We start from the raw sequence: 27,533 nt of genomic DNA, 5'->3' as shown, positions 1-27,533 counted from the left end.
TCCTAATGCTGATAACCCAGCTGAAAGTTGGGCTCAAGTCCGGCAGACACAATACAAGGGAGATAGGAAGAGGAAAGTTCTACACTGGAAACCTTGCAGCTGAACACGTAGGAAAAAAGTCATTTTCAAGCAGGAAAAGGAATGTGTTCAGATGTAATAAAATCACGTTTCTGCCGCTGCTTTGTAAAGTTCCCAGCGACAGGCGCTGCTTCGAGCCACCGCGCTCTGCCTCTCGCAGTCTGGCACTGGGGAGATTCCTCCCCGCTCCATCAGCGAACTGTCACATTACTATTATTAGTTGATCGCTCTCCATGTGCCATTAACCGACCCGGCTCCGGACCGCCGTAGGTATAAAACCCCGCGGGCCGGCAGAGCCGGGGCAGCGGAGCGCTCCCTGCGTGCGGGGCCGGGGCTGCGGTGAGTGGGGCTGACGCGGGGCTGCCGGGCAAGCGCAGCCCCGCCGGTACCGGGCCGGGGGGCTCCGGACCGAGCCGGGAGAAGCCGCGATGCTCGGGACGAGGGCGGGCAGGGCGAAAGCGGGCGGCGGGAGGTGGGTGCCGGTGCGGGCGGTGGGTCCCGGTGCGTCCCGCGGAGCCCCCGCCCGCCGCTCGCCCGCTGCCCTGCGGCAGGGCCGGCACGGCCAGGGACGCGCAGCTGAGCCTCGCCGCCCCGGTTATTTATAGCTCGGTGCTGCTTCCAGCCCAAAATTAGCCTGTTGGCCGTGCTGCTGCCTGCCTGCGGGAGGGGGGCTGGCTGGCTGCGCCCCCCGCACGGCCAGCGAGGGGCCGGGCACGGCGCGCCGAGCCGCAGGGCCGGGGACGAGCCGGGCCGGGCCGGGCCAGCTGCCGCGGCGCGGGGCTCGCCTGGAATGCGGGCGCCGGGCGCGCGTCGCGACTTTTATGGAAAGTTGCAGCGGCGGAGCGGCGGCCGCAGCCAAGGGGCGCTCGGCAGCGCAGCCCGCCCGCCGCCGGAGCGCCCCGAGCCGCAGCGCGGGCAGCGCACAGGTAAGAGCGGCTCCGCCGCCGCGGGGCACAGCGAGGCCCGGCCCCCCCGCCCCGCTCCCTTCCCCGCCGCCCCTCAGCTGGCCCCGCTGCCCCGGCGGGCGGCGGGGCTGGGGCTGGGGATGCCCGCGGCGCCCCTCGGCCGGAGCGGCGGCGGGAGCGGCGTCTCCTCTCGCCGCCGAGAGCCGCTCCGCTCCGCCGGCCGCCGGTCCGAGCACAGCCCGCAGGGCTGCGGGGCAGCCGCCCGTTCGCAGCGCGGCCGCGGCGGGCAGGGCCCGGGCCGGGCAGCGCCGGGGGCGGTGCGGCCGCAGTCGTGAGGGAGCGGGGCCCTGAGGGCGCGGGGCCGGGCGGGCGCGGCCGCAGCGGTTTAACCGAAGGCGCCGCCGTGCGCGGGGCTCTGCCCGCCCGGCCCCGTGAGGCGGCCCGGGGGACGCGGAGCCCGGGAGGGCCGTCCGGCCCTGCCGTGAGGGACCCGCGGTGAGTGATGTGCGGTTCATAAAAGTTAGCTGAAAATCCCCGAAATCCCCGATTTTCGGAAGCTGCGTGTCTCTAGGCGCGGAGTTGAGTTTTGTTGGTGTGGTGGTCAGCAGCGAGGGCATACTGGATGCGTCCATTGGTTCTGCTTCACTCTGAAGTGATGGCTGTAAAACAGAGGGGCTTGGAAGAAATATCTGGCTTCTGTGACAGGTTGCAAATTAGTTATTATCACGTTTGTTTTAGGTAAATAAGGGCTTCTTTTAAGCTGATAAGTACTGAAAAAAACATGTTTAATGAAGCATCTTAGAATTTCAAGAGTTAATCAGCAAATAGTTGCACGGTAGAAAACACTGTACTCTTAACCTTAGATCTCAGGTCCTAAGAGACATTAGCTCTCCTAGAAAATTGTCCAAGTAAACGAAATTATGAATTATAATTAGTCCTATAGGAGGGCCAACTGTATCATTAAGGAGCATGCAGAAGTATGAGAATATGACTGGTCTATGCAGAAAGCACAGTCTGGTGAAATACAGGAGCTGGGTAGATCAATTAAGACATTAGTAAGGAATACTTTGACTGCATTTGGAATGTATTAGATGAGTAGTTTTCTCACTGAAAGAAGCCAGGCAAGCATTGATGTGGTTATCCAGCTTTGAAACTCCTTTAAGGAGAACCAGTGCCGTGGTCAAGCTGGCTGTGGGGAGGCAGTGGGAAAGCTCATGGCACTGGGAGAGCAGTGCGGGAGGCAATGGAAGCGACCCTTGCTGCACACTGAGGGCAGCTGTGCCTGCTCAGGTGAAGGTGGTACTCGTGATGCAGCTTTTTACAGGCATCGGCACCACCAGCAGGGTAGGGCTGCTCCAGGGGAAGCAGCAGCGTGGCTCTAGGAAGCCCTGGAGACCTCTCCTTTAGGGCAGAGGCAGAGCTCAGGCCATGGCCACTGTGGGTGACCACCCCTGCTTGAGTCTGAGCTGGCCAAGAGCATTTCTGACAAGAGGCAGAAAGGCTGTGTCCTGTCAGCAGGGAAGATACCAATTGCAATAGCACCTCGCCAGCACTGGTGTTTCCTTGGTCTCTGAAGTCCTGTCATTGAAGTCAACAGAGCACATGGTTCATCTTCAGCTGCTGGGCACAGCGGGGAATGGAGGAACTCTGGCGTGGGACAAAATATCCTGGTTTATCTCTTGGGGACCTCAGTTCACAATTTACTGCCACTTCCATTAGGATCAGCAGATACCATGGAACATGAAATCGTGGGCCAGAAGATCCCAGCAGGACTTGCCCACTACCAGAGCAGTCTCTGAACCCCCACTAAGTTTGCTCTGAGCCTGTGTACCCCATAACAGCAGAATAGAGTAAGGAAACAACAGACCTTTTGTACAGAGAAGGGTGATTACATTTTTTTAACAGCTGGGCTGATTGGCACTGCTGCTTTAGGAGTGTTTACAGCTGTATAAAGGCATCCTTTATAATACATATGTTTTTATAAATAACACCCTATCTGCAAGGAGTATTCTACAACAAAATAAGACTCTCAATAAATGTCAAAGTGTGATAAGCTCAAAGATTGAGGAAAAGATTGTAAAATTATCTGGGTCACTTGTTGGTAAGCATTCTGGTCTTTAATGATGAAGGCTTAATGAAGGAAATACAAGTGAGTGGAAGTAGTTTTGCATTTTGTATTTATACAAAATGAGAAGTTTAGACAGCTGGTATTAATTGTCATAACTTACTGGCTGCAGTGGAGCTGATGGTTGATGCCAGCTCAGGATGTTCCCCTGTGCATGATAATTTTAGTATCTACTTCAGTATCTGTAATTTGGTACAACAACTGGTAGTGTCATTCCAGAGCAGTTACAGGCAGGACATAAATGATGACCATTTCCCCCCCTCTGTCCAGTTCTGTTTAATGTTTTATTAAATATTCCAGGGCTGTGGACTGTGTTTGTCTCTGCTTGGTGCTTTGGCTGCAAGCAGTGAGTTTCCAACTCTCACAGTTTGGTTTTCTTATATAATGGAGACTTCCCTGCAAGTAGATCACAAAGAGGAGACAGATGGTAAACGTAGCTTAGACCGTGCCATGAAGGGCTTATTTATAACTCACAGTACCCAGGAGGAGAGCAGGGGGCCCTTTGAAAGGAGAAATCACAGAGGAACTGGACCTTTTTTTAAAGTCCTGCCTTCATACTCCTATTGTAAAGAGTGCTGTTTGGTTCAGGGAAATGATGGTATTTTTTGTGTCTCATGTGAAGATGTTTATCATGCCCCTGAAACCAAGAATTTTTTAAAAGAAAGTGAATTTTATTATTTATAGGAAGGTTTTTTATTTTTTAGTCTGGTTAAAGCTGCACAACTTTTTTTTTTATCAATTGAGGACTATGACCTGCTTTCAGAAATGGAAATTAATTAAATTTAAGGAGATAGATTTTGGGACTTGTGAGCCATCAAACTTTCTGTGTCCCCTTAATGGTTTTCTTTTTTGACTTTTTTTGCCCAAAGTAAGATTTTAGGGAGGCTGCATGAAAAGTTTAAAAAGTGCTATGATCATAACAGGTCAAGGCATATCAGAGCTGATTGCTTGTCCATTTACAGTAAATGAGTAAGATGTTTGAAAGCAGCAATTTATATTTTACAGAACATTTCTGATCTGTTGCCTGGTTTCCTATGTAGTAATTGCTTTTGTATTAAATTTTCACTTGAACTTTTCACTCTCTCTGCATTACAGCCAGTCAAATTAAGTGGCATTTTCTCTCTTTTCCAATTCCAGAGCTAGGACCATTGATCACTGGGTGCAGGTTAAATTTTTCTTGAGGAGAGGACCCTTCAAAGGGACCCTGCAGTCTGGTACTTTCAGTATAAAGCTCCTAACACCAGACTAACTTTATCAAATATATGTCATTTAATTGTAGGAAAGATAAAATGTGGAGAGAAAAAAAAAAATTGCACTATTTCAGGTGAATGCTGGAGTGATGAGTTTGGGATGCAAAGGGTAACAAGCTGAACTTGTTTTTTGATCACAGTTATGTTCAAAATTATCATCTGGGATTTTTTTTTGAGTGGGAAGCTTCAATGAGGAGCTCTTACATCTTCTGCTGAGCTATGTTGATCTTGGGAAAGAAAAGGTGAGACTGAATATTAAGATTGGACAGATTTGTAATAGAAGAAACATTTTGTGAAGTAAGCAACTAAACAGGCAGGCTTGTGTTGCCTCAAAAAATAAGAATTGCTTTTATTAGATGAACTCTGGGAAAATACAAAACAAGAATATATACATATAAATGGGTGATTTAATATAACTAGTTCATCTCAAAAGGGAATTAGTAGGTCAAGGTTTCTTGGGTTGGAAAATCTATTACTGCATACTTTGCAAAGCTATTGGCAGGTGAGGAGGGCACTGTTCTTCCACAGTTTGTAGGTGTCAGGAATTCCTGATGCAGCCACTTGGGTTTTCTCAGCACCAATTCATTGACCATGAGCCTCTCCTGATGCTCCCTGAGGCAGATGCAAAGGAGCTTCTGTCTGCAGTGGTTGTTCCTGAAGCTGTGGCCACTGCCTCACAGACCCAACCCAAAAATCAAGAGTGCTTCTTTTTTTCTTCAATATTTTGGTTGTCTTTATTGGAAATGACTCATCTGCCCTCAGGGGTGCCTGAGGCAGAGTCCAGCTGCTCATCCTGCTCAAGGTTTAATGGCCATGGAGCGGGGTGGGAGTGCACACATGGGTGCTATCATGTTTAGCAGTGTGCTGGTGCTTTATATCAATATCTTTTAGCATCAGAGGTGGAGGTAGGATGACTTGCAGAGGCAAAATGCCTTAGAGCCAGCTGGCTAACCTTCAAACATATTAGAGTTAGTGATGCCAATGAACTGGAAAGTAGCCTAAAGTAATAGCAGATATGGCAGTATTCCAAATGGCAGAAACATATCTGCCATCTTGAAGGCCCACAACCTGTTGGACTGGCACTATTTTGGAAGTTCAGACAGCAGGAATTTGCAAAGAAGATTTCTTCCAACATTCGCACTTCTAAGGAAAATTTCAGATTTGTTATCCCACTGTCAAGAGGTTCAGGTAATTGGAGCTATGAGAAGGGTTCAAGACAAAGTCTTGACTCAGGAACATCATCTTCTTACAATTAATTGCACATAATAAACTTTGGAATAGTCTCACAATGCACAAATGACTTTGGAATAGTCCTTTTTCAGATGACTTTAGGATGAAGCCCTATCCATGGGGTGCATTACTGTGGTCACGATTTGTGGTAACCTTACCTTGAGGTGTTGAGGTAAGATGGAATTTCTTGTGACAGATTATCTTGGAGTGTTCTCTGCTCCAGGCCCATGTCAAGGGTAAAAGGTCTCTGTGTCCCAGGTCACTTCAGTGCAAAGATTGCACCAATTCATGACATTCCTTTGTTTTCTGATGGCTTCCTGCAGTAAAGCTTTGAGTCAGCTGCTGGGTGTTAAGTACAAGGCTAAAGGATGCCAGCCCCAAGTGGGGAAGGAGCCATCAAATGAGCAGAGCAGCAAAAGAAGAGAACAGAGAACTTTCTCTAAGACCTGCTTAGAGAAACAAGGGAGTTAAAAGATTTGAAGTGAAGTTACACTGATCACAGTGGGGATTTACTTACATGCATAGAAGTCAGCTAAAGCTTACAGAGACGTGCAAATCCTGCAGTGTACAAGTGGATGCTAAAGCCTATGGAGACCCTGAGGCTACAGAATGCTGATGCAATTATCTGCCTTTCTAGACTCCACACAATTCTAACATGCTGTTGCTGACCTGAAACCATCTCAGTAGGAACTGCTACCTAGTGATTATATGTCCATGTGTTCACTAGTGAGAAACCAAAATACCTTGGAATCCTATCAGTCTACAAATGAAGGAGTGGGCTGGGGGTGGTGTGACTTTCCCTACTAACTGGTTGAGAGGGAACACCAAAGTGTTCTCCAGAACATCTCTATTGAAGGCAAATTTGAAGCGTTTAGAATTTGTAAATAATCAGGGCACGTGTTGGTAGCTAAATGCTCTTATTTCATATGTTGTGACTGCTTTCATTGGGAAAAACATCCCAAGATCTCTAAGAATCCCATTCCTTTCGTGTAGCTACAGCTGTGCCAGTGAGCACTGGTGATGTTGGTATATTTTTGAAGAGTTTACATGGAAACAACTCTTAATATTAATTATTTTCAAAAGTACATAAATATTTCTGTGTTTATAATCTGTTTGCAATTATCACTTAGACAATTTGAAAAACTAGAGCTTAACTTTCCATATCATGAAAATCCCTGACTTCAGCTCCTCTAAACCACAAGTGAGAAGTCCCTTCCCCCCAGCAGTAAGCTGCTTTTCCAGCATTTTTGCTTAAAATCTTTGAGCCCCTTATTTGCACCATGTTTGGCACACTGAGTTTAGGCTTTCCTGGGACTCAGAGGATCAATACAATACAACAGCAGTAGCACTGGAGTCACATCATGATTTCCTTCCTCCCACGAGCTCTGATAGACCTGAAGCTGAAAAGAAAAAGAAGTGAAAGTGCCTTCCTGTTAGCTCCCTAGTATACAGTGTACTTTAAAATTTCTAACAATTTTCTTCTGAAAAATGCTATGTAATTTCCGGAACACAGCTGAATTATACAAATGCTTTATCTGTACGTGGCTTACCTTTCCCATTTCATCGTTACTGGCACCACTTTTCCCTGGAGAACAGCCCTGGGAGGAGGGACAGCAGGACTGGTGCCCGTGTGCTGGGCGAAGGGCCGGAGATGCAGCGGGGGCTGCCCCAGCCCATCTCTCCTCGGCGGCCGCAGCCCCGCTCACGGCTCGGGCCGGGCGGGACCCGGAGCTGCGGACGAGCACCGGGAGCAGCAGCTTGGCAGCGAGCAGCACCGGCAGCCAGGGCTTGGCTCCGAGTTCTGCTTTTTGTTAAATGGAAATTAGAACCCAATATCTAGGACTATATGGAGGAGTTATGAGCATGAATAGTGAATCATTAGCTTGTTCTTTTAATTACTGTGGCATACTTAGAGCCTATTCATGTCTGCAAAAGCCCCAGCGGACCAAGTGAAATTGTGATCCATCAATTTCAGCCGATGCAAACTTATTTACAGGAAGATGGTTAAAGCATGATTTAAAAGGAAAAGAAAGGAATGTAACTACAACTGTTTCTTTTAGGTAGAAACTGAAAGCCATCTTAAACATACCAGGTGCAGAGCACAATACAGTAACCATGAATGACATTGCACAGAAAACTGAGGTATGTACCAATTTTAAAGTAATCAAGGCAATGTAATAATTTACAACTGATGCTTGCAAAAGTAATAATTACAAATAATTGTAAAAGACAATTATACTGAAAGTCTGCTGGTATTGCCATTATTTTTAGACAATGAAAGGGGATTTGTTAAATAGCTTAAGATTTGATGGAATCTGTGAATTATGTTCTTATTAGAAAAACATGAAGGAGGAGGGTGAAATATTGAAAAGGTTTAAATGTTGGTGGCGAAATTCTGGGTAACATTTACATCTGATGCTAGAATGTAAATATACTAGGCTACTTCAAGTATTTCCTCTTCTCCACAGACTTACTGAGTAGCAGGAACAAAAACTTCTGGTGTGACAGGGAAAATATGAAACAAAGCATGTTTTTAGACAGTTTTCTCAGTATTACTTTATTGAGAACATTCCTGTTGTCATCACTGTAGAAAGACAAAAGTTCACAGTAGTTCTGAAAGTGGGAACCTTTGGTGTTTGGACACCCACAGAGTAACCATTGGCAAAGAAGTGTCCATTTGCTGTATCAGCATCAGAGCCCTGGTGGTCCAGTGATCTTTGCACTTTGTAACATAAAATCTCTGGGCTCCTGTTTTTTTTCTAGATATTGAAAATAAGCATATTGCAAATTTTAAATTAAGAAGTACTACTGTTTATTTAAAAACTATAGATGGCCGTTGAAGTGTTGCAGAAAAACTCTCACATGTATTGCATTATGTATCTATGTCTTTTTATCTCTTTTAAATGTTGGGGGTAGAGAGTCTCTTTGGTGACTGCTTAAGATTGAAAGCAACAATAAAAATCTGTACCTTATTTAATAGTTTAATATAATGCTGAATCTTGTTTTGGATATTTTATTATTTATGACTATTTATGAACAAATATAATGATGCTTAACTGATGGCTCATGGCACAAAGTTCATAATCTCAATTGCACTTCTGTTTTATGTTCTTACATTCTTTCTAATCCAATCTATCAGAATATTTCTGTCCATCTGTTTCACCTTTCTTTTTCTTATCTTCATTTCTTCTATATCTTCACCAAGATTCTGCTTTCTTCATCTAAACCCGTCCAAAAGTCCTATGTGCCCAAGCTTCACAAGGGTGATGTAAAGGATAAATTTGAAGCTATGCAGAAAGCAAGGGAAGAAAGAAATCAAAGGAGATCTAGAGATGAAAAGCAAAGAAGAAAAGAACAATATGTTAGAGAGAGAGAATGGAACAGGAGAAAGCAGGAGGTTATTGTCTTTGCTAATATTTTGTGTTATAATATTTAATATTATATCTAAAAATCTATTCACATTATTTGAAGACAATACTACTGGGATTTCATTTAAGTTATAAAGACACTTTACTTTCTGTGTTTCATCAACTAGATGAAAGAACTGCTTGGATCTGATGAAGAGGATGACACCAAACTAACTAAAACAGAAAAGGGTTATGTTCCAAAGCTCATAGGTAAGAGAGGCCTGGCTTTAAAGGCCACAGAATTCCCTGGGTGTTAGATGGAACTGCTGAGCTGTGCATTTCATGTCCACAGGAACTGTTAAAGGCAAGTTTGCAGAAATGGAGAAGCAAAGGCAAGAAGAAGAAAGAAAAAGAACAGAAGAAGAAAGAAAGCGCAGAATTGAACAAGATATGATTGAGAAAAGAAAAATTCAAAGAGAATTGGCAAAAAAGGCACAGGAGGTATGTTTATCTGATCACAACAGTCAGGATGTAATTGTAAACAACAAACACTAAAAATGTTTTGTATTGATCAGAAAGATTTGATCTTAAGATTTCTCATAGTAGAGATTTACATGGGAGATGCTCAGTGGGGTGGAAGTGAGATATAATGTTCAAACAGTCTTCATTTCTTTACAGTAAAAATTTTCTTGTAAGCTCCAGAGTTGAGTTGCAGATGAAACTGGGCAGGCATAAACCTGTTAAAAACCATGCACAAATTTTGGTGTCATATGCATATAAGTTTACTAAACTAATTTGAAAATGTTTCTTGTATTTTATAAACTCATACTTTAGACAACCTTTCTTTGTAAGTTAGTGGATAGAGCTCAGTGATACATGAACTAAGGTAAGCAAGAAGTAGTAAGAAAACGCCAGTGGCAGGTAACAATGAGACAACACTAATGCAGTAAAAATAATAAATCATGAAGATCCAGGTCATGTTTTATTCACTTGCCATTTTCTGAATCATCATTGCATATATATATATATATATATATATATATATATATATATATATAACATATGAACAGACTCCAACTTTTATTGATGCCAATAAAGCAAATTCTGTCTTTTGTAGGATATCAAACTTAATTCCTTTTGCAAGTTTTCTTCAGTGCTGCAAATACTGCAGTGAGAGTAAGCATTTAAATGATAGACTAAAAACATATGCAAATTTCTATTTAACCAAATGATAGTAGTACTTCATTTAGGTTTGAATTTGTTGTAAGAAATAAAAAGCAGTGCTATAGGAGAAGTTAGTTTTTGGATAGTCTTTTCTACTAGAACTTCTAACATGGTTAAAATTGTACATTTAATTTGCATAGTATCTAGCACATATTTAATCTACCCTGCAAGGCAGAAGTACTTACATGTAGAATTTTATAAAATGTGTGTCAGTTTTAGGCCATAGCATCGGCACAGCATAGGAAGCAAGCTCAGCATTAGGCTTTTTTCAGGAACTGAGGGGAAGACAATGTCACTTGAATCAGAAATGATCATTGACTTTGCTTTGGGTTTTTTTTAATTTTTTTTTTTTCCACAATTCTGGAATGTTTAAATGAAGACTGGACATCTCAAGTACTGTTCTTGGTTCAGCAGTGTTGAGAATGCTTTAGCAGACTTTGTGTGGGATGTTTTATGTCTTGTTGCCTCTTCCTTGAAAAGCTGACCTATCTGAAGTATTCCAGCAGAGCCTCTGGCCTTACCACCTCTGTGAATTTATGTGCTACATACATATCACTGATACAAAAAGAATTTCCAGTTCTATGTTTGCAACTCTAAGGCAAAGAGCCAAATTAATGTAATCATATGAAATTCTCATTTAATAGATTGATGACTTTAACAATACGGGAACTGAATCAGCAGCTGAGGTAATCAGATTTTTTAAAAGAATGTTCACCTACATTTTTATTCACTTTGTTTTATTATTGTAATTTGGGTTGGGAAAACTTAGAAAACAGCACAGAAATACCTAACTAAAGTTCAACCAAGGAGTTCACAAATTTTTAACGTATATGGAACTATATCTTTACTTGAAGTCAATATAATGAAGTCTGAAAAAGAGCCTGCACTATGAATACTTTGTGGTTAGTTAAGAACATCTAAAATGTAAATATTCAAAGCCACCAGAATTATTTTATATATGTGAGGAATTCTTTTCCTAATATATATATATATATTAAGGATTCTTTTAAGTCCTCTGGCTTTGCAAAGAATTATCTTAAAAGCTCTTTGCCTTAAACTTGAAATTAAAGGGGGATTCTGACAATATACAGATGTTTGAACACCTCACTCAGTTAACTTTGTTATTTGCTTACTAATATACCATATGGGTTTTGATTTATCTTGCAAATAAATGTTTCATTTCAAAAACTGGGCCCACAGGTCCTATTGTCTTTCACTAACACAAGAAAATCACACTCCTACTACAGTTTTGGAAAGAAAAAACTAAACCTGCAAATTCATCAGTTTTAACTTATTTGGCAGGAGGGAAAAATATGGGTAAATTATATTTTGGCAAATAAGTTGTAAATAGAGAGTTGAAGCAGCAACATCCTTCAAGAAACAATTACTGTACCTGACAAATTACGTATTAGAAATTACAAATTACATATTTCTGTGTTGAGCTATTGGCTTATTCCAGCTGCAGTTTATTATAATTTACATAATAAATATAAAACTGGAAGTAGAGTGTGGTTACAATTGTTGTGTATTCAAAATTACACCTGTTCTGTCCCAAACCTTGAGTTTTTATGGCAAACAGTTAATGAAAATCCATAAAGAAATTAAGGAGTTTGCCAGTCGTTATGTTTAAAATATAATTCAGTTCTTTATATTCTTTAGATATTAGAAGAAAACTATTGACTTTATTCTTGTGGGTAATATTCACTACAAGTAAATCTTTTGGAAGCTTTGGTGCACGCACATTAAACAGCAGGTTCATTAAGAAATGAGGCTACCTAGAAGTCAAGTTTCATGAAAATGTAATAAATATCTTTTTGGACAGGAAGGGGATGATTCACTGCTAGTTACAGTAGTGCCTGTAAAAAGCACCAGGAAGATGAAAATAATCTCAGAGAATACAGGAAAGGAGAGAGCAGAGCAAAGAAAGACACGGGATGAAGAAATGGCACTAAAAGATGAGGAACAAAACCAACTCCTTAAGGAACCCAAGTGCCTTTCATTAGTCCAGGTAAAGCAGTCATCCAAAAATACCTACATAATAGATATTTATTGGCTTCAGATACAACTGTTTCATTTTTCTTACACAGGGTGAAAATGAAAACAGTGAAGCTCAAGATCCTCTGTCTCCTGGTAAGCTTAAAGTCACATTTGAAGAACTGGAAAGACAAAGGCAGGAGAACCAAAGGCGGCAAGCTGAGGAAGAAGCGAGGCAGCGCCTGGAAGAGGAGAAACGTGCCTTTGAGGAAGCCAGGCAGAGAATGGTGAGCACATGTTTTGTTCATGCTGGTACACAATTTGCACATTCCTTCCTGTATGTGATTCTTCTCTTTTCTTATTCCTTATCTCTATTTCAAGCTGTTAAGAGACTGGAAATGAGTTTTTAAAAGACATTTTTGAGCTTTGCTCTAACTCAGTAACCACACTGGCATAATGCTTTAGACATTCTTTTAGTAAACCAAAAAATAACAGTGTTTTGATTTTGCCAGCAACTTAGTAGATTTTTTATCTATGCTTTGTAGTATCTTAAGCTGTAAGCCTTCAAGAAGATGAGTGGCTGTTTTCTCTGAAGTAGTGCTGCAGATGGTTCAGTAATTGGTTTTTGATGTAAACATTCCCTAGTAACAGAATGCTGTTTCTTATCCCCCTATTTATTTGTAAATGTGATAGAAATATACATCAATTACAGCTCTCCTCTTACGAAGAAAGGCAAAAAAAAAAGACAGATCAGCTCTTTTTTATGTACTAACATAAAAAACCCCAAACTATAGATTACTAGAGGGAGTGCCCCAAATTCTCAGAAATGCAGCCCTCAGATCCTGTTTTGTATTACATGGAAAACTGCCTCCATATGTGTTCTTTATCATAAGTCAGAGTTAGATCAGCTATAAACAGAGCTCACTATATAGTTTGTTCTTTAATCATACTGCAGGAATCACACACTTAGTATTAACCTAAGCTAACCAGATAGTTTAGCTTAGCTTGTTTTTCCATGCTCCATTTCCCCTGTATAGTCATGATCACTATGACTTTCTTAATTCGCATACAAAATTCACATACAAACAAGATTAACAAGAAATGAGATTTTAATCTTCCATAAAAACTTGGAAAATATTATTTATAGGAATTTGCTAGCTTTAACAGAGTATAATTATGCATGAACAATTTTAGAAAAACAGCTCTAGATCACTATTTCGATTATATTTCCAAAACATTCAGGACATTTATATTCTACAGAAACAAACTTAAACAAAACCAACAACACAGAACTTCTAGAAAGCTGAAACACACAAATTCCCAACTGGTCCATATTGAGAGAGTTCTAGTTTAGGCAGATACCCAAACTGTAGTTTACTGTTTCATCTCCACCTCCAGTAAACTGCTGTTGTTTCACACCAAAAACCTTGCTTTTATGTCAATAACAAGAAGGTTTGTTTTATGTTTGGGGCAAGGGATTCTAGTGAAGGAGAAGAGTGAAGAAACTGAAGGAGAGTGAACTCCATGAAGTCACTTAGGTGTTCTAACTGAAGATTAGTTCACATCTCCCTTCCTTATGCTTATGCATTTATTTATCACGTAATATGAAATAATTTACAAATTCTCCACATCAAAATAAATTTTTTAACATGAAGCTGCTGACCAGTGGTTGTCAAAATTTGAAGTAAATCTTTTTCTTAAGAATTCAGCAGTTAATTTCCTTAAATTCTTCAATTTTTTTTCCCTTACAAATTTCAAACAAAGATTTCTCTAATTCCCTTAATGGGCTATCCCATATAGCAGTCCCAGGGCTGCTTACAGTATAGAGATCTGGATTATCAGTGCTCTGACAGCTCCCAGTCACTTCCTCCATGAACAGATAAAGTTCTCTGGGATGTCCTCTGAAAGGGGCTCTTGATTGCAGCTTGCAAACCACAGGCTTCTCTTAGCACGTCAGAGTTCACTGGAGAGAACTATAGCGAGGAGATCAGAGTATCTCAATTCCTTTTCTTCAGTGATGATTAAATGTCTAAAAATAAAAGAAACAAAAATCTCAGTCTGGGATAATAGCAAAATGCTAACTGATTCAGTTTTGCTATAAGACTGTACAGCATTTCTTTAGGTGGTGCACGGATGAAAGCAATTTCTATACAAACAAAAAGACTTGATGATATAAACATCTACAAAAATGATGTAAATAAAGAGAATAGAGAGTGATTTACAGTAAATGATCCAACAATGAGACCATAAAGTATGTACTTAACTGTTCAGCCTCTTCCTGGTAACACACTGTTCTTTGAATTACACACTCAACACAGTTTTAAAAATTATAAAAGCTATGTGTAGGATACTGAAAATTTATTTTCTTGCTCCCCTGGCTAGAACAAAGATTAAAATGATTCTCACAGGAACCTAAGTCTTGATGCATTTTTTTCCCCCAAAGAGAAAACAGTACTTATAAAAGATCAGAAAGGAATGGAGTATTTATTTGCAATAAAGAATATTTTTTCTTGCTTGGGTAAGTGCTTTTTACGTTTTCCTCTCCCTATTCTCTTAAGATAAATGAAGATGGTGATGAAGAATCTGAAAATGCTGTTAAAGAATTCCGCCCTGGTAAACTCAGACTCAGTTTTGAGGAGATAGAAAGACAGAGGAGAGAAGAGGAAAAGAGGAAAGCAGAAGAGGATGCACGACGACGCATAGAGGAGGAGAAAAGAGCATTTGCTGAAGCAAGGAAGAACATGGTATGGTATTTTGTTTAGCACAGAATTTAATTTTTACCTAAATCCCAATCTGGAAAGAAACTCTGGGAAAAACTTTTAAATAAAGTCAGGAATACATGCTTCAACTCCTTCATTAATTAGTTCACCTTACTATTTATTATAAGGTAATGGGGTAAACTACTCAGGTTCATTTACCAAAAGTCATCAGAGAACAATCCCTCCACACAGCCAGCCTAGAGAGGATTTCAGATAATTTAGTCCAAACCAGGTATCATATCCAGTGGGTATTATTACACTAGATGCAACATACTTGGGAAGCAAAATGTTTCCACAAGGAGGGTTAATTGTTTTGGGTTTTTTTTGGGAAGAGCAATTTCTTTTACAGCTCCAAGTTTATTCCCCTACCTCTACATTCCCCTACCTTTTACTACTAAAAGCACTACTAATTAATGACATAATAGAAAAATGCTCACTGCAAGTATGTATCTTCCAGCCATCTGTGGCTCTTCAGGGAGAAAAAATTAAAAGGTTGAGCTCTGCTACTTGATGTTTTTAATGCTTGTTCAGGGAAAAACAACAATAACTTGTGGTGTTTACCACTAGAATACTTTGTAATACTATCTTCCCTTGACAAACACAGATTTCTGTCCTATGCAAGGACTTCTAAAATTTGAGTTAGGATTAAACTGGAGAGAAATTTTCAGGGGCTTAGGACTGACTGACACTACCTGAAAGCATAGAAAGATGCCTGATTTCAGAGGTTGGCTACTATTTATATTAAAAAAAAAAAAAGTGGCCACAGAGCTTTTAACTGTGGTCCTCATACTTAGTCCAACCATTTCAAGATTCTGCAGGCTTTTGGGTATAAGCCAGTTACTTATTGGTGGATATCAGGAAATACAGCATTAAATTACAAAAATATAAACTAGAATGAAGTAGTGTTTATTTCAAAAAGGGAGGGCAGGACCTGCCAGGCTAGAACTGTGGAATAACCCAGGCATCTGGTAGCATCTTCCTACATCCTCTGTGGCTGAACTGGGAAAGGCCAACTGTGTGCCCAGTAACATTTTCTTAATCACTCAAAGCAATACTTGGGAGAGAAATGAAAACTTTGTATGAGTACTGATACTGCCAGCAGGGCTCCCTCTGCCTGGAAATTGGGCCAAAGACTTGTGCTGAAAGACTACCTAGAGAAGCTACAATGTGAATTTATATTTGATACTATACTGAAAAATAGTGTCTGTCTGTATCTCCAAAGACAGAAAACAAAACCTAAAGCCACTTAAAAATACCCTCAATCCAACAAAAGAATGCTACTGGAGACTTTTTATGAAAAGGCAGTAGAGAACTAAAGGAAGCACAGAAAGCATGTGCTGCTTCTGTTTTTTCCTGCTTTCTTGAGAAACTCTTTTTTTGGCCTCAGTGTAGCAAGAACCTAAACCCAAGTGTCCAGGCAAGAAAAGCCTCACTGATAAACAGGGTGTAATCCATGAGATGCAGCAGAGTGGCTGTGACTGCTCTACTTGCAGACAGTGAAGGTGGTCTGGAACTAAAAAAACCCTGAAATATATTTTTAGCATTTATGCACTTGAAAGTTCTTTGTTAAGTAGCATCCTGAATATGAATACTACATTTTCTACTATTAACAGAATATAATCCTCTGTTTTCCTTATTTCCCACTGCTACAAAATGTAACAGCAGTGAAGATTGTCCTAAAATGTTTAAAAATATAATAGTCCTCCCTTTCAAAGGCAGTAAAAATGAACATTAAGTTGTTATTCCAGGAACTTTTTAATGTTCATTCATTTCAATTTTCTTTTGGAAGGTGTAGCAATGGCAGTATTGTGGCTGGAAAACACAAATGCCACCTCCTTTTGGATCTCCCTCTTTCACATTTCCTTGTGCTATTTCCATGCTCCCCAGCATCAGTGTGATCACTTCTGCACTGAAGCAGTTGTCTTTCCCCCCCATCAATCTTTTTCTCGTAGAGACTGCAAAAAAACCCTGTCTTAGCACAAAAAGCCCCCAAAACAATACAAAAAAAAAAAATCCTGTTGACTGTGCTGCAAACCATGACTGTTACAGGAATGTTCATCACTACCAACCATTTCCACTGAGCAGAAAAAAAGAAGTGTGGCCTAATTTCACAAAATATGGCTAAAATATTTACTGAACTAACCACATCACACAGCTCAGCTAAATCTTTGTGGTTTTTAACCAGGGATAAGGTGGCTGTCTTTTCATAACTTAGCAATACAGAGACAGCTGCTAGTGCATGCACAGCTTTTGAATTCTTTAGGGCAAATTCTGAATTGATGCTTCTTGTGGTCACTTAGGTTTGGTATCTTCCTGAAGTCATGAGCTTATGAACTAATGCACCACCAGCAAGAGAATTTCATGTTGCTTTGCTAATTTAGTTATGGGTAGCCTCTAAAAACTGTGAGGCATAGTTTTCACTGTAGGGAGGAGTTCACAGCTTTGGTTTTTGACTTCACTTCTCTCTAATACAATTTCAACAATTATGCTCATATCACACAAAACAAATGAAGAATGGAAGGAATGGTGGTGCTGAAGTCCAGTTGTGAGCTTAGAGGGAAAAGCTGAGTAAAATCTGTAGTGAATAGGAGAATTTGAGTGGGATTGGGCTAAAAAACTACTGAAAGAGCTGTGGCAAATAAAGAGATGATATGGGCAAAGTAGGCCAAGAGTGTGGTATGAACCAAGATAACACCAACAGCAGAAAAAGGTGTGGGTTACAGTGGCAGTAAGCAGCAATAAATACAAGTAGTGCCAGAGGCTCTAACAGAAATGCCTATTCTCTGTCCCTTTATAGTCAGAACACTTTCTCAAAAGGAAATATTGCTCCTTTAATTATTGCTATCATTTGACTGATTACTGCTGTTGGAAATGCCTACAACTTAGGGCACATTGAGCTCTCCCATGTTTGCCACAAGGCTTTTCAGTGCCAAAAGCCACATCACCCCCCAGTTCAGTACCTGACCAGTGCCTGACCTCACCTCACCTTTACCCACAGAACATTCCTGTTGAGACAATCTCTGTTAGTAAGTTTATATAGTTACATACACATATATTCTTATTCATAAACTTCCATTAAAACTCCTGTATAACACACTGTCACTACTGGCTGCTTTTGTAGTATTCAGATTCGTATTTTAGTATTTCAGCAAATTCAGACTGATAAATATTAGTTCTTGCACTTGCTGCTTTGGACATAATGAAAGCTGCCTTTCCCAGGCCCTACTATCTTACAGATTAGTCTAAAAGATAGGCAGCTGCTCCCAATGCCAACCAGGATAACCCTGCTCTGAAGCCATTCAGGGACAGGGAGAGGAGGAAACCCCTGCTAGTGGGTGTATAAATCAATAAACTAGCCACATAGCTTAACTTAAACAATTTGTGCAAAAAGAAGAGCTTCTTCTGCATGTTCTGTTCCTTTATCCTTACTGGGAGTACTAATACTGCTTTAGAACACAAATATAATTCAGATTGCTTAAGAGAAAGCTCACAGATAAATGTACTTCAGTATTAAGAGCAATGACATTTAAATACAAACACTTTGTCTGAAGTAAACAAGAATTAATTGGTTTAGGTCCTAAAGGTGCATTTAGAGGACATCCTCCCCTACAGAGGGAAAATACTGCATTTTAAAAAACCACCTAATCTTCATTATAAAAGTTTAGTGTTGTAACTGAAGTTAAATACCAAGCCCCAAAGCACTCCCTCCCACAGCATCAGAGGAATGGCCACACTGGCACAGTGCACCTGTCTGTGCTGGGGCAGATGTGACAAATAGTCACTTGTCTTTATGTACCAGAAGTGTCTGAACAATGCTGTGATTTCATCACAGATATAATTAATGCTCTGAATTTCCAGCAGGTGCTGGATGATGAATCACCAGAAATGTTTAAAACCTTTTCTCAAGAATCTCTTGTACCTGGTAAACTGGAAATTAATTTTGAAGAGTTGCTGAAACAAAAAATGGAGGAGGAAAAGAGGCGCACAGAAGAAGAGCGTAGGCAAAAGTTGGAAATGGAAAGGCAAGAATTTCAACAGCTGAGACAAGAAATGGGAGAGGTTTGTACATCAAGCTATATATTAAGTGTGCTCTAAGTAAAAATAAAATTTATCACTTTGTTACTAATAGTTTAAGACTGGAAAGAAAAACTCCTTTGAAAGAAGTTTTAAGTTAATGCATTCAATATTATGTGAAAGAAAAATAGAAAACCTTATTTGTAAAACATTTTATGTAATGACATTTTTTGTCAGTAATTTATCAGGAAAATATGTTTATCCACTCCCACCTTAGAAGCAAGTACAGTTATGAATTTGTAGTTTGGTTTTGCAATAATTTCTGAAAATTCTGGACAATTACTAAAATGATTAGATAATATTTACGATCTTGGGAGAACATAAATATCTGGTTCCCAAAAGACAATACAAAAACAGAAGTAAGAGACAGGGCAATATTCTTGCTTTTCCTTAGAGAGATACTGTGCTACCTAATGAGAATACAGTGGGCTCAATTTTTTTCTAATTGGTGTTTCAAGGGTTTGAAGACTGGCATAGTTGATTTTAAAAATCACACACAAAATCTGCTTTACATCCTAAATGTTTAAAACATCACATTGATGAACTTTACACTTCAGTGTGGCTGTGGGTGGCAATTCTTTTATTATTCCCTTTTGAATGTTAGAGAACAACATTAATTTATTGTTCTATTATTTTTGTTGTAAAGCTCGAGCAAATAGTAAAGGCTTGTGATGTTCTCAACTAATCCTGGGGAAGCAGGAAGAGACAGAGACACCCAGCTAAAATGCATGTACATCTTTACAATCAGAGGTCATAAAAAGAGGGAGAAAAAGATCAGTAATTACAGCTTCCCACATGGTTTGGCTACAGGATCCACAACTGCCCTTTCTTTTCCAGCCACGACATCTTGAAATGTCATTTACTTTTTCACTGAATTAGGAAAAGATAAAAAAGGCAGTACTTTATTTTTAACAAAACAGCTGTGGTTTAGGGGATTACTTCATATCATATTGCAAGCAAGTAGCGGTGAATTTTGTACTCCAGGCAAGTTTTTTGTATTGGTCTGTGTGTGGTTTTCTGAATCCAAGAAGGGCAGTTTATTGACAGCAACCCTTGAACAAATGGCATATTCAAGCAAAGTATTTTAAAATCTGTATCTAGTTGAGATATGATACAAATGCATTCATCATGAGATAGCAAAGAAAAAAAATTATAGGGGAAATTTCAAATAACTAACAGAACTGTAATGTATTGAATTATACCATCTGGAGGGAGAATAGGTAGTAAAAATAATGAGGGCACTTTCCATCTTACACATTCTGTCATTTCTGAACAGCTGGAGGAAGAGTCTGAAACTTTCGAGCTAAGCAAAGAATATGAAGAATTGATAAAGCTAAAAAGAAGCGGTTCTATCCAGGCAAAGAACTTAAAAAGCAAGTTTGAAAAAATAGGACAACTGTCTCAAGAAGAAATACAGAAGAAGATTGAAGAAGAGCGAGCAAAGAGAAGAGCCATGGATAAAGAGATCAGAGAAAGGGAAGCTGAAAAATTTCAAGAGGTAAGTTGCATTCTGTGTATGTTAATGATCTACTTAACCAGCACACTAATGATCCAGCAGTGGAAAATGCTGCTGCTTTGATAAAATTTTGCTGTTTCCAAAATTATGTTTTCCCTTCTTTCCTGTTCCCTCCTTTGGATGCTTAAGGATATCACACCTCAGCATCCCTTAAAGAGACAGCACCAATTTATTATCAGTGATTTGGTCAAGCAGAGTTCTGCTTTTCTGCTCAAAGCCCTACAACTCAGCATTTTAACCTGAAACCTGCCAGTCTGAGGGCTTAAAACATCCATACCTGAGAATTACCTATTAATCATCACTTGGAACTGCTTCTCCTTCTGAACTCTTAATTCATTCTCCACTACATGAATGGAATAAAAAACTCAATTACCCAATCCAGACAATACCATTTGAAGATCAAGTCTCTCTGATGTACACTCACTCCTCAGGGTACAGCAGAAGAGGGTTCCTATTTATCTGTATTTCAGACCAGAACCTTCAGTTTTTCAGAGGGGAAACCCCAAGAAATGGAGCTAGCAGTGACAAAGTGGTCTGTAATCCATACGCTCAGTGTGAGCTTTTGTGATGAAATGTAAAACCCTTAACAGTACTAAGCCTGATCTGAACTTCATTCTGGGTCTTCTCCACAGGAGTCACTTCAGCATCAGCTCAAAGTCTGTCCTATTTGTGAGCTTTTAATTTAATGACTGACACTCATTGTTTTCTTACGGTCAACTGTTTCAGTGTTAAACCCAATCCAACATCATGGCAAAATAATCCAGTCACTGAGGATTTACAATTGCCAAGAAGTGCTCAACTTCTATATGAATAAAACTTCAGCAATATTTTTTCATAGAATTTTTGAAATTACTTTTGCAAAAATCTTGTCCTATCCTTGGATGAACTATTACAAAACTCACCCTACATACAAACAAACTTCTGAAAAAAAACAGGTCTCTGTGTGGCTCTGCTCAGTTAAAAAAAAACTCTGGGAACACAAAACTAGTTTTCCTAACATATATATGTCTGTGGCAATAAATAATAGTTAAGCCCTGTTTTTAATTATCATTTCCCAAGGATGACGACGTAGATGTGAGACCAGCCATGAAATCTGAGGCTCCATTTACTCACAAAGTCAACATGAAGGCTCGTTTTGAGCAAATGGCAAGAGCCAGAGAAGAAGAGGAGCAGAGGAGGATTGAGGAACAGAAATTACTACGCATGCAGTTCGAACAGAAAGAAATCGATGCAGCATTACAAAAGGTATAAATTGCAAAATAATATTCTCCAGTTGTGTCATTTAACTTAGCTTCTAATTACCACTGTAGGCAACACTACCAGATACAAAAGGAAAGTTCTGCTTCTTTTAGCAGGTGCTAGGAATTGCTGAAATAATATAAAATTGCTTTTGGTGTTTGCACATATTCTCCATGGAATCAAAGAATGGTTTGGGTTGAAGGGGCCTTAAACTCATCTAGTTCTGACTCCCCTGATGTAGGCAGGGACACCTCCCACGAGATCAGGCTGCTCAAAGCTCCATCCAACCTGAACACTTGCAGAAGAGCGTGAGACACGGCTGACACCCTGTGTCAGAGTATGTGACATCCTCTGAATAGTCTGAAAATGGAATTGACATTCCTGCCTGTATTTTACACCAACATTCCAGCCTCATTAAAATGCATTTTACTGCCTGTGGCATACCCAGATTGGGTGCATTGTTATGTATTGAGGACAGATGTGGAATTTCCTCTTCTCAGAAACACAGTAACTTGTAATCAAACATGTGTCACTATCAGTCAGAGTGCTATTGCTACTTTAAATTCAACTTATTTTAAAACAGAAAAGGGAAGAGGAAGAAGAAGAAGAGGGAAGCATTATTAATGGTTCTACTTGTGAAGATGAGGATCAAGCTCGATCTGGAGCTCCCTGGTTCAAGAAGTCTCTGAAAAACACATCAGTTGTTGATGGCGAGCCAGTCAGATTCACAGTTAAAATCACTGGAGAACCAAAACCTGAAGTTACATGGTGGTTTGAAGGGGAAATGTTGCAGGACTCTGAGGACTATCAATATATTGAAAGAGGAGAAACCTACTGCCTTTACTTGCCAGAAACCTTCCCAGAAGATGAAGGGGAATATATGTGTAAAGCAGTCAACAATAGAGGCTCAGCTGCTAGCACCTGTATTCTCACCATTGAAAGTAAGAGCTAGCATTTTAATTTGCTTGTATCTCTGTCTTATTATCTTTCCTGTTATGAAAATCTAACTTCCTCTCTCTCTTAACCCTCTTTCTGTTTTCTAGCTGATGACTACTAATGCTCTACTTTAGCTGGAATCTTTCTTCCCCTCAACTTTCTTACTGCATCATCTCTTTCTCTGATGGGGCCAACTAAAGAAAGCAAGGATGTGCATTAATTTGTCATTCCTGCATCAGATAAGAATATACCCTTCAAATTGTGAGAATTCCCTACTCAATGCAAAAACTAGTACCAAAGGCTGAAACTAAAAGGAATCAATGTATGAAAGATCAACTGAAGGAAAAAGCTGAATTATCACAGTGCTCCAGCATTTGAAGACCAACTCTTGTGTAAAAGAATAAAGCTGAATACACGATCTGGAACTTGTGTAGTAGTGTAAATCTGTTGGTGTACCCTGCATGAGCACTGAATATTTAAGCTCTTTTACCTTATCCCAGAGGCACTGAACTGGCAAAGGAAATACTTACTGATGATTTTGAAAAACCCAAGTGTACTATTTTTAAAGAATAAAAGATGACGTAACCGCTCACCATTGCTTGAAGCAGCTTAACTTCTTTCGTTTTAAAATGGGCTTGCATTGAAAATGTTCTGCTCTGATTAACCTATGAAGCTGATAATCTCAAATAAAAACCATCTCCTTTAGGTTTATAGTAGTCTTCAAAGTACCAACACTTGCTTGTAAAACTCATGATTTTTTTCATTGGTTGAATGACACCAAAACCGGTGGTGACATCTATGAGAATATTTTCACAAAGTGCCTATTTTCTCAATCTTAATGCAGTAAGTTTATTGCCACATCTATAAACACTTTTCTGAAGGCTACTGTACTACTTTTTTCTAAGACCTCCTGACATCAACACTGATGTTACTCTGCTAACACCCATCTGAACCACAGAGATGAAGCTTTGGGAGAAGTAACTTTACAAAAGAAGTCACATTTAAAGTACTCGTGTATAATACTGTGGCTGAATCTGCTTTCTTTCTACAGTTACCTGCTGCAAGTCACTCTCTGGCCTCATTAAAAAGGGTAACGAGCTGCATGGTGTTTTAAATTAGTATTTACTCTAATAACCACATGAACATTTTACTTCCTTTTTTGTGGGTGACATTCATTCACAGATGTACACGTTGATACAATAATTTTGCTCTGACGCTGTTACTTCAAAATAACAAAGGCAGGGATAGGAGCATAAAAAAGACAAAACCATTGCTATTATTATTCATCAGTTTACATTTATTGAGAAAAACCATACAAAAACCATTATACAGTTAATGTGTACCCATATTACATACAATGTCAATGCAAGCTCAAAACCACATTTTTGTAAAGCATTCAATTTACCTCAAGTCCAAGCTGCATCTCCCTAAGACACTGTTCCCATCACAGTTGCCTTTTAAAGCCAATCTTCTGTTTACACACGGGTAGTTTCTGCAGAGAACACTTTTCTCAGGACGAAAAGGCATTTCACATGCACGCAAGAGAAATATTTGTGCATACACAAGAGTTTCATAAGCTATTACTAGGGAAGAGGGAATCCTGTCAACTGTTTGCTTTCTGAAAAGCCCAGTCCTCCCTTCCTCCCCCCACTTCTGGAGAAAAAGCAAAATGGAAAAAAGCTTTTAGCATGCAATGGAAAACTTAAGAATTACTCTGGAAAGAAATGGGGAGAAACAGTTTCTACCATCCAGTAAAATATCACTAGTATAAAGATGAAATACTTCAAGATAGGCTGTGCAAGTGAATCATGATCCTATCTGCCTGACAAGTGAAACAGATGACTTACAATTAAGCCACACTAAAGAGAATCCACCTGGTATTTTATTCAATGTCCTAATTAAGTATAGGCTGCAGAAAGTGATATAAAAATTCTTTTCCTACTTGGAACATAATGCTTGCTTTTAGAACTTTTCTTACTCTTCACATTCACTGTGGGACACTAAGAGGTGATGGGTGGGGTAAGCAGGAAACATTTCAAGACACCTTTTGGACAAGTTCACTGCATTTCAAAGCAAGTTCAGTTATCTTTTGGCTACTGGGGTAACTCCAATAATCTACTGCTGTCCCAGGAACTCTGAGTTTTGAGACAAGAGTTGAAACAGAAAAGGAACACTATGCTCTGCACAAACCAGCATGCCTGTAAGCCCTGCAGTGAGAAAGCTGGAAGCCAATACACCTCAAATGCTACACAGAAGAACATCTCACCTTCCACACTAGCAACATCCCAATACACTGGCTTTTTCTTCTCTATCTCCTCCCACAGGCTAAATTAGCAACTGAAAGACTGTTCAAGATATTTTAGGAGTAACAGTTGAAGGAAAAAGTACCATGTAAAAAGGAAGTGAACAAATGACTCACCCCCACACTAAATCCACAGTATCAAAATCCAAATGGTACACACCACCTACCCTCTTCTCACGTCAAAAATGAAGTTACATGTTAAGCTACAGATGAAATACTAAGTGGCTTGAGAAACTGAAGCACAACTATTAATTCAGTTCAAAAATTAGCTTGACTGTTTAGAAGAATATAAAGTAAAATAGATGGTTTATATTATTAAATCACAGTTAAAAAAACTTTAACAGATTATGGAACATTAATGGTCAAACAAAGAATACTTTAAAGAATGAAAAGTGATCAAAACAAAAATTATACCCTATATCATTATGTATGGGATACATTTCAAATCTGTTATGCTTTTGCCAATTTTACCTTCTACATGGAGCCCTTCTACGGTCCATGCTCATCGGCTCACCAATGGCATACACTCAAAGGATTCCTCTTTACTGGTAGTAACTATCTCAGGACCTGATTCTATGAGCTATGATTTGGTGCTTGCAGCATCTTCAGCACTGTGTGTGAAAATGAAGGCAGTATTTTTGAATATTTTTCTTTGATGTACAGATAAGCAGGACTTTTGAAAGAGGAGCAGCACATTTTAGAAGCAGAATAATGAACAAAAACCAAACAGATGCTGCTTTATGTTAAGCTAAAAAAACCAACAACAAAAGCTCAGAATAAAAACCTGTACCAGACCATCTGTAAGACATTTAACATTTTATACTATCAAAATATTCAGCAATTCAGTTAAAAATATCAAGAAACAGCATACACTGACTGCTATAGCGATAAAATATTATTTGCTGTACTGTTAACTGGTGCTCATGCTTTTTCAGTTAAAACATACTCATCTCAAACTCCAAAATCTCTTTTCCTACCATGTCAGGTATGAATAAGCAAACTCCACTAACACACTATAACTGTAAGACAAGTTATCAAGTTCAGTGATAACAACAAGAAGTCATTCTTTACATTTAGGTCTTACGGATTAAGTGGGAATAGTGCCCTATCATATAAAAAAAAAACATTTGTGAAGGCTGTTGACATTTCTAACCAAAGCAATTCCTGCACATTTTAAAGGTTTTGATTCTTTAATTGCAACAATTATCTATTTGGGTAAAATAACAAAAATTACTTATTCTGATCAAGTTCAATTACTGCAATCTAACAATCTTTTCTAAAAAAAAAAAAAAAGAAAAAAGAAAAAATACATATTGACCTAGAAATATAAACAGTTGTTTAAAAACTTAAGATTTTCCACTCAAATGGAACCGTGAGTAACAATGCATTTGGGGAAGCAGCAGATTGCTTTTCAATACACAACCACAAAGATCTCACAGGGACAACATTAATGTACTGAAATATATTAATTTATATACTTCCTTAGGTTGTGCTTACCTGTTGCTTTTTTGCAGCAGAACCTAAGGTGGAAGGTCTGGGAAGGCACTGTGAAGTATAAATAATTGCACTGTTTGCAATTAATAAAGATTTTATACCTTAAATGAATAAAAATCAACAGCCTCCATTTTGCGAATGATAAAGAATCCAGTGAATTTAATTTTGCTCACTTTAGTACATAATAAATGCACCATTCTGTAAGGTTATCCACAAAATACCATGCAAAATACCTGAACTATTAAACTTAATACCCTACACTAAAGATAGCAAATACTGTCCTAGCCTTCTTCAAGCTACCAGCAAATTCCTAGCTTTAAAAGGATAAAAATAATTCCTTCTATTTCTACAGCACAATGCATACATTGCTGATTACCTGAAAAAACTACTTCAGTTTTCAAGCCTTAACTTTTACTTCTCTGTGCAGCCACCCTAAAAAAATTTATTCTCAAAGCAACAACATGGTGTTCCAAAAAATTAAAGCAATTAACAGTTATAGAATTATTTAAAACATAGCTACATCACTACATATCCGCAAACTATCTGGAGACAAAGACAACTCTGTCTAACAAGTGGTTCCAAAGACTTCAATGTTATGATATGCATACTTTAAAACACTGAATGACAGCTGTCTCATGAGTACTAATGAAAGAAACTCTTAGATAAACAGAAACATGATTTTCTTTAGCTATTGCTAGAAGTTTCAGAAATACTTACCCACAAAACTCAGATTATGTGTATGTATATATATAAGCAAACCTATGTTTCTGAATTAAGCAATTATGATTTCCTAAGATACCAGCACTGTATTCCAACATAATATCACACAAGCACAGCATTTGCATTATGTGGAACATTGACAAAAAGATACTGTTGCAGTTCATCAATTTGTCATTCTGATGTACTTACAGTGCAATGCTCCTTGAAGGAACAATCAAGGATGATACACAGCACAGTCCTCCTCACCCCTATAGAGCTAGTTCTATACTGGCTGGATCAAACCTGCACTTCAACAGACAATGGCAAGACAGACTGTAGTGCATGTAGTCTAATATATGCAAAGAGCCAATAAATATGCAA

At 39.4% G+C, this 27,533-nt stretch overlaps 2 protein-coding genes across 29 annotated transcripts in view; one reads left to right on the top strand and one right to left on the bottom strand.

Annotated features, from left to right (window-relative positions):
- The first annotated feature begins 231 nt into the window (after positions 1 to 231).
- On the top strand, positions 232 to 23,249 carry NEXN (nexilin F-actin binding protein). 16 transcript variants are annotated; one of them, XM_071436453.1, is made up of 14 exons: positions 232 to 417; positions 7,653 to 7,730; positions 8,794 to 8,985; positions 9,124 to 9,205; positions 9,288 to 9,436; positions 10,804 to 10,845; positions 11,982 to 12,167; positions 12,247 to 12,420; positions 14,692 to 14,877; positions 18,751 to 18,951; positions 20,243 to 20,464; positions 21,542 to 21,727; positions 22,305 to 22,662; positions 22,765 to 23,249. In XM_071436453.1, the coding sequence occupies exons 2-14, from the start codon at positions 7,704 to 7,706 to the stop codon at positions 22,776 to 22,778; spliced, it is 2,019 nt and encodes a 672-aa protein (XP_071292554.1). In that variant the 5' UTR covers positions 232 to 417; positions 7,653 to 7,703; the 3' UTR covers positions 22,779 to 23,249. The 16 variants fall into 16 exon arrangements, with proteins under 16 accessions (XP_071292554.1, XP_071292552.1, XP_071292560.1 ...); XM_071436451.1 differs by having other exon boundaries at positions 7,649 to 7,730; XM_071436452.1 differs by lacking the exon at positions 232 to 417 and adding an exon at positions 434 to 550 and having other exon boundaries at positions 7,649 to 7,730.
- The window catches only part of FUBP1 (far upstream element binding protein 1), a 33,662-nt gene continuing 19,353 nt past the window's right edge, over positions 13,225 to 27,533 (bottom strand). For 4 of the 13 annotated variants that reach the window (XM_071436463.1, XM_071436467.1, XM_071436468.1 and 1 more), the window contains one exon: positions 23,934 to 27,460. In XM_071436463.1, the coding sequence (XP_071292564.1) occupies positions 27,422 to 27,460 (39 nt within the window). In that variant the 3' untranslated portion in view covers positions 23,934 to 27,421. Of the gene's footprint in view, positions 14,163 to 23,933; positions 27,461 to 27,533 lie in introns of those variants that run through there. The other 9 variants (XR_011680624.1, XR_011680622.1, XR_011680619.1 and 6 more) reach the window with 9 other exon arrangements.

This window comes from Agelaius tricolor, unplaced genomic scaffold (assembly GCF_023055355.1).
Source record: "Agelaius tricolor isolate 1412-34295 unplaced genomic scaffold, bAgeTri1.0.p SCAF_11, whole genome shotgun sequence".
NCBI classification, from domain to species: Eukaryota; Metazoa; Chordata; class Aves; order Passeriformes; family Icteridae; genus Agelaius; species Agelaius tricolor.
This window is presented reverse-complemented; position numbering and strand designations above follow the sequence as displayed.